This window comes from Setaria viridis, chromosome 2, assembly GCF_005286985.2.
Source record: "Setaria viridis chromosome 2, Setaria_viridis_v4.0, whole genome shotgun sequence".
Lineage (NCBI taxonomy): Eukaryota > Viridiplantae > Streptophyta > Magnoliopsida > Poales > Poaceae > Setaria > Setaria viridis.
Window position 1 is genome coordinate 10820853 of NC_048264.2, and position 13291 is coordinate 10834143.

Sequence of the window (13291 nt, forward strand, 5' to 3'; positions counted from 1 at the left end):
TCTATCGCATGCTAGTGTCAAAAAAGAACAATTTTCTTTGGTGACCAAGAACTGCACTTTGCGGCGTGGCATGCCATATAAGCTAGTGCGCAAGCACATACAGCAGCTGTGCAGGCACTACTATACGGAGAGGTCGGCAGATTGTTTTGTGTGACTTTTTGCTTGCTTTTTGTTCATAAGATATTTCTGCTACATATGGCTGTCCCTATCGTTCAGCACAACCGATTGATCGTCCCAGCACGATCTGCCGTTTGCTTGGAGATATCGAGCTCGAAATGGAGTGTTTACCATGATAGTATGCTTTAATCTCCAGATGAATTCGTCAAGGAAAGCTGCCCAGCCTTTAGTGCATGGATGTCTATGGAGGAATTAGGTCGGCAGAGGATTATTTGCTTCTTACGAGTTACAAGCATCACTAAGAGAGAGAGAGAGAGAGAGAGAGAGAGGGAGAGAGAGAGAGAGAGCAAAAGTTCACTTTAGTTACAATCTTGTTTTACTCCAGCTTTCCAGATAGCTAGTGTGAATTGGATGGAGATCATGTAAGATACTATTAGTACTAAGCAGCAAAATGCCTGTCAGGTCCAGGATGTGCTACTCATGATGGACAAGATATCCTATTTTACTTCAATCCAGATTTGATACTCGCAAATGTCCAAAAACTGCGTGAAACTTTGTATTGCACAATGTATATATGTCAGAAAGATTTGATCTGCTCGGGCCGCACTACATCATAATAAAATATTTAAATCTGATAAAAGGACAGGCTGCTGTATATTGCCCCCACCCAATACAACTACTACTTAATTAATTTGCTTACAAGATTCTTAAGTTGCTCTAAGGTCCCATTTGGTCTGATAAAAGATTTACATCTGATAAAAGGACAGGCTTTAGGGAAATGTAATGGACTAAATCCATTTCGGATGTTTGGTTGTCATCTTGTACTGAAGAAAACTCTTGAAGGTTGGCCTCATATTATATATTCGGAAAACACACTTGTACATGTAACATTTGATAACATAATTTGACCCAAAATTTGGGGAATTGAATTGGGTTCGATTCATTTCATTCTATTTGGCTCATCCACAGTTGAGCTGGAAATGAATCGGAAGGTAGCTAACTTCAAGTTCGACCTTCTATATACTTGGTCTATTTCATATACCGATGCTTATCTCTCGTAGCTTCCAATGTCCTTGACGATCTCAACCCTTAGATCTCCGACGCTAGCCATCATCACACACCATGCCCGGCCACCGATCACATGAAACTGTTGACTGTCATTGACCACCAGGCGAGCTCCATAGCCCTCCATTTTTGACACATTTATGCCTTCTTGTTCCCCATAGGGCTCCTCTCATTTTTCTCATCACCGGCCGACGCGCCCCTCCTTTGCTCTTTGTGTCACCAGTGATACCTTTGCATCATTTTTCTTATTTATTGCTAGTTATTCTCTTGAACAAACTCCCTGGAGCAAGTAAATCCCAAGAAGCTGGACTTTATTGCTTCGAGCATCTTATCAAAGAATCAATCCAACCGAATCACTCTAGGATTGCTTCATGGAAAATGCAGTTTGGCAGGGCTACTCCCCACTAGAATCATTCTAGGAGACAGGAGTATCTTTGGGAAAACTACCATGCAAACCCTTAGATTTCGATTCTTCAAATTATTCAACCAAAGGATTGTATCCATAAATTTCACTTGCTATCCTAATATAACTATTGAATAGGAAAAGTATAGCTTCACAATTGACTTATCTAACGATATACTATCGATTGCTACAAAATTAATATCACAAACTTGTGACATATGGATTTATTGGAACATTTTTTTAATATAAACATGCAAACAATTTGCTTAATTATTTCCCTAATCTTGTGAATTTATATTTAATAAAGTCTAAATATGTCCTAATAAAAGAGATAAGGAGGGATTGTGGTCATAAGTTATTTTTATGCATATTTATCTTTATTGCCACAAAAGTTTTGAAGTTTGAGTCAGGAGTTTTATTTGCCAATATGAATATTCGAATTAAAAGTTACATATTAAATTTGAAGTTCTAGTTTTCAAGCAGAGAGTATTTTCCAAGTTCTAGTTTTATCATTCCAATTCATATTCAGAATAATATTTCAAAAGGCACTTGTCCTCTAGAAAAATGCCAAAAATAAACTCCCACGTTACTTTAATACAAATAAATTTAGCCAAAAATAAACCCCCCAAGTATGAAATAAATTTATTTGGTGCATATATTATAATACAAATGTTTTCTAAAAAAGAAAAGGCTACCAAATATCAAAGGACATGAAACTTAATTCGCAAGGTATAAAAAAATCCAAATAGAAAACTATTGCATCACGAAATTTCAATGTACGAAATAGCGGGCTATAGCGTTTTGGAGGCATAGGCGCTAAGCTACAGTGCATAATGCTAATATGGCCACTAGGGTCGCTATTGCGTTAAATAGTGGCGCTAAATGGCGTAGCAGCATGTAGCGCGTAGCGCCGCTACGATAGAATAGCCAGGCGGGGCCAAAGCAGGTCGATTTCTAGGCTTCCAGCACTTATTCGGTGGCCTAATAGATCGATCATATATATGTGCTGTTGTTCTTCTTGGGAACCCTAGCACTGTCATTCCCGTCCAAAAATCGTTGCCGCCGCCGGCGTCTAAATCGCCTGAGAGATGAGACCGAGAGTGCATCTCCCCTTTGGCCTTTTCCCTTTGCCGTGGCTGCTTGTGCCTGGGACTCTCCTCTGCTGCATGCCATCTCCTCTGCTGCAGGTTAGTAGCACGCTAGCACGCCAGCACGGTAGGTCCGTAGCATGCCAGCACATCATCTCCTCTGCTGCACCTGCACACGGCACGTCAGCAGTACGCCAGCACCAGAGTGTAGAACTGTACTAAAGTATTAATATTTAGTTATGTTATGGGCTACAATTTTTCCTATTTTTTTCAATCCCCTAAATGGCTTAGGGTTGCTATAGCGGGTGCTATAGCACTCATAGCATTTTTGGAAGATCTCGCTAAGATCCATAGCCCGCGATTTCGTATATTGCGAAATTTCGATTAAGATTCAACTTTGCTTGGGTCTATAGGCCCAAAGTATTTGCTTTGGAATAAAATGGGCCAACACATTGCCTCGAATTAAGCCCATCAAGGACAACTGGCCCCCAAAACCCTTGCGCTCGTCTTCTTCCCCGGCAGCAGGCCAGCAGTGCTCTGTGCTCCCCTTCGCTTGCTCACCCCTGCCGTCTCCCACCGCCGTCGGCCGTCGCCATGCCTTTCCAATTCCAGTTCCCATGGTTCAAGAACCCCACCGCCGCCGACGGCACCTCCGACCCAAACCCCAATCCTAGCCCCCGCATCCCCAATCCCTTCGTCCCCATCCAAGCCCACCTCACCTCCTTCCTCTCCTCCCTCCCCCGGGCCCTCCCGCCGCCGCCGCCCTGGGCACGCATCCCCTCGCCCTCCTCGGCTTCGGCCACGGCCTCCGCCTCCACGGCCCTCCGGGTAACCGAGATCGAGGAGCGGCTCGCCGGGGTACCCGTGTACGCGCTCGCCAACGCCGCCCAGGAGTTCGTGCTCGTGTCGTCCGCCCGCGAGGGAGGGCAAGGGGGCGATGGCGCGCGGCAGCCTCCAGCGCTCGGCCTGCTATGCTTCCGGAAGGAGGATGCCGACGCGCTGCTGGAGCAGATGGAGGGCGACATGCGCGCCGGTTCCAGCGTCGTGCCCGTCGCGCTCAACAAGGTCCGATTGCTGCTTTTAACTCGCTTTGGAATGCCTGTGAGACGATGTGCTGCAGGTTCTTTTAGTCTCTGCTGATTAGGTGATCATCTTTCTTTTGGGTTGGTGTCATATGCATGTTCAAATCATGTTGTATAACCATGCGCCCTGAAGTTGTTCGACGGAATGCCTGAACCGTGTTGCCTCAATAGCGTCTTCGGGCGCATATTAAGTTCTGATCTGCCAATGTACCTCGTTTGTTCTTGCATTTAGAGATGTCCTATCATTTGATAATGTGCTTCCAAATGTCATGGCTCTTATTTCCTGAAAGCACCTACATGTCAGCAGTGCTGTGGTGCTGGTGATGTGTTCATGATAATAGTGGTATGTTGTGTGGTTAGAGGTCACTTGCTGATATATTTGGGAGTTCACTCTCAATTCTTAAACATAAACAAATTGCACGTTCATGGTTCATAGAATATTTCTTCTATGAGATGCTTACAGAGGAGATGGACTTCATTTTAGTTGCTCACCTAATTGTTAGGTGAGGTTGCGGGTTACCCATAATATGAAAGCTTTCTTTTACCCGATTTCAAAAATATTTTAGTATCACAAAGTCAATGTCTAGCTGTCCATGAGCCATTGAGCCCAGTCTACTTGTGGTGCTGAAATCTTGCAATTAGCTGTAGTAATTTATAGGTCAAACATCCACAATATTGGTAAAAAAAAAAGTTTGTAAATTCACTGAACTGCATATGTGTCGGTGTTTTGTACCGCCGACTAGTGATCGTACGCTACGCTCTCCTCACTTCCAATGGCTAGCACACAAGAGACAAGGAATTATACTGGTTCGGGAAGGTCCCTACATTCAGTTTCAGCAGGAGTCGTGTTCCTTGGATCGAGTGCACTGGGCTTACAACGGGGTACTTGCAAGCAAGCGTTCGTGCAATGCGTGGGTGTGTGTGTGTGTGAATGGATGCGAGAGAGCGTGAATGAAGGCCCGGTTCCCCTTATATAGGCCAGGGACCGGGAGACATCGTTTGGAGAAAGGAGGGGGTTCCCCGACCCTAAAGGTCGGGGGGCGTGCTATGGTCGGAGAGGCCTAGCTCCATACTGCGTCATGGGTCTCCCTTGTCCTGTTCTCTTGTCGATCGTGGATCTTGCACGCTTTGTACGGTGGTTCCTGTGCAGCTTGGGCTGCTTACGCACAGCCTGACCTGCTCCACGGCGCGCTCCCGTCCCGTCTGCCAACCCCGTGGCAGTGAACGGGACGGAAGCTGTGGCTGATGTCCGTACCTGGCGTAAGTAGGTAGGTCACAGGCCATCAGCCAGGGCGAGGCGTGCCGCTTTCCCCCGGCTTTCCCCAACCTCTCCAACGTGTTCTTGGCCAATCTACGCCATGATGCCTGACGCTAGGTCCCGCCTCGTCTGTGGGCCCGTACCAGACCTGGCGTGGCGGCCTAGCCTTGACTGCGACGGGTCATCATGGCGGGGAGGGAGATGATGATGTCAGGGCGCATGAACGTGTACGGGCCACGTGGCCTCATCCCGCAGGTCGTCCTGGGCGGTCCGAAGGGTGTAGCGTCACCCTTGGACCCTCTGGCTAAATGTCGGCTCCCTTCGCCTGGTCACATTCCTGCGTGAGTGCGGTCAAGGATGCCACGACCCGCATTTAATGCTCCCATTACAGCCCTGGCTTCCCTCCGTCAGGGGGCAGGCGAGGCGCAACGGGCCCCTTGTGGGCCCCTTCCCCGAGCCGGCTGGTGCTATGGGTCGCACTCTTCATCTCCCGACCTGGGGTCGGGAGGTGGGCTGTGTCGTTACATGGGCCTCCTTCAATGTGTTTCTTGCTGTCGGGCCTTTGGCCTTTTTTACGTGTGGTTGCCTTAAATCCCTTCCTGGGGGGTACCCCTGGTATAGGAACCCGTCAATATGTCCTCTACCGAGGTATCATATGCCTGTTTGTAGTTGTACATAATCATTGGCTGGTGTCTCACATCTTCTCCTCAGGAAGTAAGTGTTTTGAAGCTAAACTATTTTGTCCTTACTACTGCTACAAATTTATTGAGAGGATGCATCTTTGCCATTCGTCTTGATACTTCAAAATTTGTTGCAGTTCTCCTAAACTGAATTTGTGTGTTGCTTTATTTTAATGTCTTTTATTTTCAGGTCATCCAACTAAAGTCTGATGGTGTGGCATTTAGATTCCTCCCTGATTCATCTCAGGTGGCTAATGCAATTAAGGTGAAAATCTTTTCTTATAGATGGTTTTACATGTGACAAATAAATGATTATATGAGAAAAAGAAATCGTTTGTTCGTTGTAGAATTCTATTGCTTTCTTGTATATCCTGCATTTTTTTCAAAAAAAAATAATCTGCACAATTTTAAAAATAGACAACATGAGTTATCTTGACAACAAATCGTGCTTGACTGCTTGTTCATGCAAATTCCTGTATAGAGTATATACAGTATTATTCAAAGGCTTATCCATGATATTTGATAATCTTTATTGGTGCTTTCTTCAATGACTAAAGTTCCCTCTGAGTAAGTGTGAAATGGAACTAGGTGACCGACAATTTAACAGCTATCAACAGCAAAGTTTAGTTGACTGGCATGTCCTGTCATTCTTGTCTTGTACTGCTGCAACAGGTATTTTGTGATAACAGCACTAAAAAACTTAGTTTGGGAGAAACCCTGTGGTAGCTTGTGGCTCTTTCTGACAATATCACAAATCCCTTTGACGAATTTTCATTTCCACAATGGTGGCCTAGTAAACTAGTAGAGCCTTAGGTGCGATACAATTTAGTGCCTACTGCTTACTGGATTATGATTATAGCTCCTGTTCTGAAGAATCTTAAACATGATAATGACCTACATAAAAAGTTGGCATTGTACCTTTCCAGTTGATGCAAGATGAAGGGCTGTATGCCAGAGAGGGATTTCCAGGAGTTCCAGTTTTTCAGGTTAGTATAACTTCATCTGGTTTGCAATAATTTTCAGAATTCAGATAGAGAAATGGATGTAGTATTGATCTGGAGTAACTTTTTGCTGTCTCTATCAGCAGTATTTATGCAAAATAGTTTAGCATATAGTGTACAAAGTAAGATATAACTTTCATGTTGAAGATAGGACAAATGTGATGGCAGACAAGTATACTTATTATACTTCTTTTAGAAACAAATAAGATAACAATGAAGCATTTGATCAACAAAATCAATATGTAAGGTAACTCTTCTGTGCATATACGGATTTTCTATCCCTTGATGACTTTGATCACAAATCTCTGTCCTGCTAGCCCCTCTGATCACATTGTCTCTTTCATTGTTTTGATTTTTTCTCTTTTGAAATTAAGAGGGGTGCTTGCTTTGATCAACCCCTTTGCAACTTGCTCCTAAGCTCAGTTATACCGATTAACATGTTTCTTTATGGTTGGTGTTCCTTCAAATATTTGTGCATGACATGTGACCCACATACTTTTTAGTCAAGGAGCTTGGTCTTGATGAGTGATAACAAGAGATATCGTCCAGTTTTCTTCAGAAAGGTTAGGGGATCTTCTTTATCTCTTTTTCAGTTTTACCCTCTTGAACGTTGACCTGTCACCCTGTTCTGATTTTGAATTTCTTCTCTAACATATATTTAGGAGGACTTGGATAACTCACTGTACCGGACCTCTCGTGATCAGCAAAAACCTAATCCTGCTGTTAGGCTTGGTGACACTCAGGTATTACATTATTTGTTACCTTATTTCTTCAATGTGGCAGACCTGAAAACTGAAATTGCATATCGCACTCTACTTTTCAGGTTTCTTCTTTGGAAGATATCATCAAATCTATGAAGGTATGCTTAAGCTCACAAAAACATAATTTAAGTTTGAGTTTCTCATATTCCTTAAATATCAAAATCTGGTTACACTGACCTTGAAACTAGTATAGTTCCCCAGAACTTATCATTATTTGGACCCATTCTGCTCCTGAGTTTTGCATAAAATAGTTGGTATCATTTGCTTGTCCTTGGCACATTGCACACTTGAACACCTTTCCATGTCTTTGTGACCCGCATGTACCATACATTTTGTGACTCACGGATTGTTTCGTTATTCTTTAGCTGTCATGTTCTGTTTACTTCCCTGCAATCATTCTAAAATTTAAGGCATATTGCAGGATAACTCCTCTTCAAAATGGGATGATGTTGTATTTATTCCTCCTGGATTTGACCTTGCTACTGGCTCGAAGCCATCACACCTCAACAAGTAGATCATTCTATAGAAGGTGGTTAGCAGTGCTATCCTTAGTCAGGCAACTTTACATTTGACAGTCTGGACACTTTGATAGAAGTAGAATATATATACATATCTTTGACAAAGTATGTGCTTTTGTCCCTCCAACTAGCATTATCGTTAGTTCCTGTGTTAGCTGTATGTAGTGTGGCATTAGCCAGCAGGAAACTGAAATGGAATGTAGGTAGCATGCAGTTTCGCTACGCTATTTTGATATGCCTTAAATCCTGAAGTCTTCACATATTAGCTTAATCTGAGCATCTAGTTATTTAAGTTATATTATAATTATTGCTAATCAAGAGTTCTCTAGGCAGTGACTTGATCTTAAAATTCAAATACACTTGTTTAATTTGAATTTGGACCAGCCATTTTTGCATTAGAATTTGATGCCATTTATGAAAGCCAATAGCCTCCAATTGAAATAAATAAAATACAAGATAGTTTTGTAGTTTTGAATTTCTTGAAGCCAGAACAATGGATATAGCAGGTCCAATCCAATCCACAAATAATAATTATTGCAATTACACACAGCTACTCACAAAGCATAGGGTGAAATGCTCACACAGCACAAGAAGCACACAGGAAATCGTTACACCAGAGCCATCCCCACTTAAACATCACTCTTGACTGAAGAACTGTAGCCATCTTGGTCATCATAGTACTTGGACCACAGCATGATCCCACCGTACTTTCCAGAGCTCTTGATCAATGGTAGAACCTGGGACTTCAGATCATCAGCTGGTATAAACCCGCTTCCTGCTGCCTGAGGTGAAGCTGGCAGGCCAAGAAAGATCTGCTTCGCCGGAATTGACAGCCACTGCTTCCATGCACTTGCAAGGTCAGTGGTGCTGCCTGAGCTGTACTGGCAGGGAGGGTTGTTGTAGAACTGCACCCAGACGTAGTCAAACAGGCCGGTGTTGAGAGCTCCACCGACCCAGGCATCAGGAAACGGGCACTGAGGCGCAGCAGTCAGGTACACCCTCCTGGCAGAGTTGCTGTAACCTTTCAAGTACCTTGCAAGATCATCCCAGTGCTGGTTGGTGCCGCCCTCGATGTCAAAGTCTATGCCATCAAGAACCGCATCACCGAGGGGGCGAGAAGAGGACTGCCCACCTAAGAAGTTGTTCCACAGGTATGTGGCCACATTCTTGGCATCATCGGCCGAGGACAGGTAGTAGCTGCCTGCACCACCACCAATCGATAGCATAACCTTGACACCGTTGCTCTGGCATGACTTGATGTCGGCGCTCAGGCTGGTGCAGCCACCACTGGTCGGGTCACAGTGGCCTGCCAGGTTGAGCACCGGGGGCTGGCCATTGCCAAAGGCTGCGAGGAAGGCTAAGTTGACAAACTTGTAGTTGCCGGTGGCGCAGGTGTCAGCCAGTGTGCCCTCGCCACCATTCTGACCCCAATATATGGAAATGCCACCAGCGAGTGACCCAACAATTTGTGCAGCAGCTACTGCTATGAGCAGCAGTTGCGCAAGCGATGATCTGGTTGCCATGCGTGGAGGCAGTGTTGCTTCCCGCTGCTATTGTTATGTTTGCAGTGTTGGTTGTGTTTGCTGTGTGTTGTGTGATAATTTGGCTGCAAGGGCTGCCTTATATATTGGATGGATTGGAAGTGTGAAACTGGTTACTGGAATAATTGCTGTTTTTGTTTATGTTTCTGCGTGACTTTTCAGGCAGTCTGGACTCTAATTTTTCTTGATTGAGGCTAGTGAACACATCTGAATGCATTCAGCAGGCGACTTCAGACTAACGTGGACGCTATGCTGATTTGACTGAGTTGCAATGCACTGTCTCTGAAATCATTCTGTAGTGCACAAACGAAAATTTTTACGAGTACGATGAATTTTTCAATTGGATAAATTTGCATTGACTACGTTGATTAGGATAATGGATGGTTGGCATATATCTGGGTAATGAAATGTTAATTAAGAAGAATCAAACTAAAGAAAGAACTGTAACGTGAGCATTTTTGTAGGATTATCGGAGATAGTTACTAGTGGACTTATAGAGTTTCGAGCGAATTTGCAAAATGTTAAACATGCATACCCCGTGTTATATATTTTCTGAGAGATCAGTTAGACATACCCTAAATCCATGTGTTCTTGTTGTGATTTGGATGCATTCATTCCGGATGGCTATCAAGCTATAATTTTTCTCGAAATCAACTAGACAACGCAACTGAATTCTTGCTGTGATTTGGATGTTCTATTTCGTTCCAAATAGCTAAAAGAAAATAGCAACAAGACGACGGCTTGAAATGGGCTCAACTTTCCAAGGCTTATACTCTTTCCATTTTATTTTTATATTTTTTATTTTAGTATTTTGCATTTGAAACAGCGAAAGCATGCTCCTGCCAGTTGAACCAGCGGTAACTTTCCTCCTCTGAGTAGTACACTTTCAAAAAATTATAAATAATTCATATAAACTTGGATAGAGATAAACTTTATATAAAAAATTGTAGATCTTAACGAGATCTACAACTTTGTAGTTCAAATATTTTTCATTTGGTGTCATCTTGGTCTTCAAATAATTGATACAAGTTTCAGATCTAAAATTCAAATTTTAGATCAGTAGCACATATTCAAAAAATCATAACTAATTCATATGAACTCAGATAGAGATAAGTTTTATATAAAAATTGTAGCTCTTTATGATATTTACAACTTTGTAGTTCAAACTATTTTCATTCGATACCATCTTTGTGCTCAAATAATCGACACAAGTTTCAGATCTAAAATTAATTTTAGATCTGAAACATGTGTCGATTATTTGAGCATAAAGATGATACCAAATGGAAAAAGTTTGAACTACAAAGCTGTAGATCTTGTCGAGGTATACAATTTTCATATAAATTTTATCTCCATCCAAATTTATATGAATTAGTTATGATTTTTTGAATATAAATTAGTTAAAATGTTTTGAAAGTGTACTGTCCAAAGGAGAGAAGTTGCCGCCTATTCAACTGGCGGTAGAGAAGTTGCCGCCTATTCAACTGGCGGTAGCTTGCTACAAGCTACCGTTTACTGAAACAGTGGTGGAGCGACCATATATTTTTGCAAAATACTAAAATAAAAAATAAAAAAATTCCAAGACCAACAACTTCGCTTGAGGTGTCTCGGTGGTCCCCTGGGAGGAAGTGGGCCGGTCTAGTGAACTATGAGTGGGCTGTACATCAAACAAGACAGTCTAAAGCGCAACTGGGCTAAGACTAGGGTTGGTCTAGTGACTAGGGCCGCACAGTGGGTGATCTCCTTTCAACTATGGTTGGGCTGAACAACGAGTCCAAGGCGAACTGGGCCAAGACTAGGGCCATGGCCCAATCCGCCACTGCTCTCTCCTTTTTGGCTTGCCAATCAATGGATTAAGAGCCTGCTTGGTTGTTCCAACTTTTGCCAAGCCAAAATCATGGCTTGCCAACTTTAGAGGTTAGAGTACACAATTTTGGTATTCACTTGATTTAATACCAAGATATGGCAATCAATACTTTTTCTCCTTGTGAGCTTCAAGAATTTTCTAGTAACTTGCCAAGCAAACTGATAATCAAAATCCCTAAGCATGTTTTGATTTTCGCTTGGCAAATTTTGGAAGCCAAACAAGATGCTCTAAATGAAGTTGGTACCTGCACTACTGTTTATGGCAATCTAGAACTATATATAGAACTAAAAAGATCTCATAGGCTGTCAATGTTTTGTTTAGGACATTTTGTGTACATAATTAGAAACTAATACTAAAAGAACTCTTCAAGTCTCTCAAATGTGAAATAAAGTGATAACGAATTACTCTGACAGGAAAATAGTACCAATTATATCTAATCCAGTCCAATAATCCATCTCCAATTAACAATATTCACAACCTAAAACCTCTTCAGAACCAAGCGCTGCTCGCAGACAGTGGCGGATGTGGACTGTAAACCTAGGAGGGGCTCCCTCTTCCTCCTCCTTCCCTCCCTTCTCTTCTTCTTCATTCTTCCTAAAAAATTATGGAGAGGCGTGAGCCCCGCTCGCCCCACCGCTAGATCCACCCCTGCTCGCAGATAATAAGGAACTCTCACACCGTCACATAGCACAATGGAAGAAGCATTCACATCTCTTATTTGTTGTTCTATCAACCTAGCTCTGTTACGGCATATTGTTCCATGATCCGCACTTACGCTCACTGCAACACATGTGGCCTTCTATGACATTCCATTTATGTCACAAAAACTTGTTTTTTCGTTATATTGCATAATCTGTGACGCTTGCGTGACAAAAATTCATTCGTTGCCTATACCTGATGTTCTATGATGAATATGTTGTTTTTCGTCATAGATTTTGCGACAATACTCATTTCATCGTAGATCTATAACGCTTGTTTTTCGTCAATATCAAACCAAAAATAACGTCATAAAATATCCAATGGACCAACATAGCACATGTAATAAGCAGTCCATTTTGGGCTTTGGCCATACCTTGAACATCAAAATTTTCACATGGGCCATTTTAAGCCTGCTAACACTTTTCATTTCAGACTAGAATTTTTCGGGCTTGGCCCATATTAAGCCCATTACTTTTTCTTTTGACATAATTTCTCTTGATTGAGACTAGTGAACACATCTGAATGCATTCAGCAGGCAACTTCAGACTAACGTGGACGCTATTGTCCGTTGATTAGGATAATTGAAGGTTGGTATAAATCTGGGTAATGAAAAATGTTAACTAAGAAGAATCAAGGAAAAGGAAGAACTGTGACGTGAGCATTGTTTTAGGAACTCTCCAGGCTACAGAATTGCAGTCGTTGTTGTGGACTTAAAGATTTTCTAGCGAATTTGTAAAATGTTAAACATGCATATCCCGTGTAACATATTTTTCTGAGAGGTCAATTAGACATCGCTCCTAAATCCATGTGTTCTTGTTGTGATCTGGCTGCATTCATTCCGAACGGCCATCAAGCTATAAATTTTCTCGAAATCAATTAGACAACGCATCTAAATGCATGTCTTGTCCTGGTTGTGATTTGGATGTTCTATTTCGTTCCAAATATAGCTATAAGAAAGTAACAAGATGACGGATTGCAATGGGCTCAACTTTTCAAGGCTTGCTAGATATGATATCTGTAAAGAGTATGCTCTTTCTATTTCGTTATCTATGTTAAAACAACAATGTTACATATCCCATGGTTGCTGAAAGACGCTTGCCAATTGTATGTAGTAACATGCAGAAGATGGTATTGTTTACAAACACATTACAAGTCCATTTCCTGCCTCAATTTGGGAAGATGGCTCCCCTCCCCAACCCCTCCACCTCCCCGAC

At 42.5% G+C, this 13291-nt stretch overlaps 2 protein-coding genes across 2 annotated transcripts; one reads left to right on the forward strand and one right to left on the reverse strand.

The window, feature by feature from the left end:
• The first annotated feature begins 3168 nt into the window (after window positions 1–3168).
• On the forward strand, window positions 3169–8244 carry LOC117846365 (protein TIC 22-like, chloroplastic). Its single transcript, XM_034727507.2, has 7 exons — window positions 3169–3738; window positions 5884–5958; window positions 6620–6679; window positions 7198–7257; window positions 7357–7437; window positions 7518–7553; window positions 7877–8244. The coding sequence occupies exons 1-7, from the start codon at window positions 3268–3270 to the stop codon at window positions 7967–7969; spliced, it is 876 nt and encodes a 291-aa protein (XP_034583398.1). The 5' UTR covers window positions 3169–3267; the 3' UTR covers window positions 7970–8244.
• A 189-nt stretch (window positions 8245–8433) lies between these two features.
• Window positions 8434–9580, reverse strand: LOC117846364 (acidic endochitinase). The gene has a single exon (XM_034727506.1). It carries the CDS (start codon window positions 9494–9496, stop codon window positions 8603–8605), a length of 894 nt encoding a protein of 297 aa, XP_034583397.1. The 5' UTR covers window positions 9497–9580; the 3' UTR covers window positions 8434–8602.
• Window positions 9581–13291: the final 3711 nt, after the last annotated feature.

What these genes read in the sequence shown, in the direction of transcription:
- LOC117846364 (XM_034727506.1), bottom strand. Translation starts at nt 9,496, where the DNA reads ATGGCAACCAGATCATCGCTTGCGCAACTGCTGCTCATAGCAGTAGCT.
- LOC117846365 (XM_034727507.2), top strand. Translation starts at nt 3,268, where the DNA reads ATGCCTTTCCAATTCCAGTTCCCATGGTTCAAGAACCCCACCGCCGCC. An exon ending in TGCCCGTCGCGCTCAACAAG is followed by an intron (nt 3,739 to 5,883) that starts GTCCGATTGCTG and finishes TTTTATTTTCAG; the next exon opens with GTCATCCAACTAAAGTCTGA. An exon ending in ATATCATCAAATCTATGAAG is followed by an intron (nt 7,554 to 7,876) that starts GTATGCTTAAGC and finishes GGCATATTGCAG; the next exon opens with GATAACTCCTCTTCAAAATG.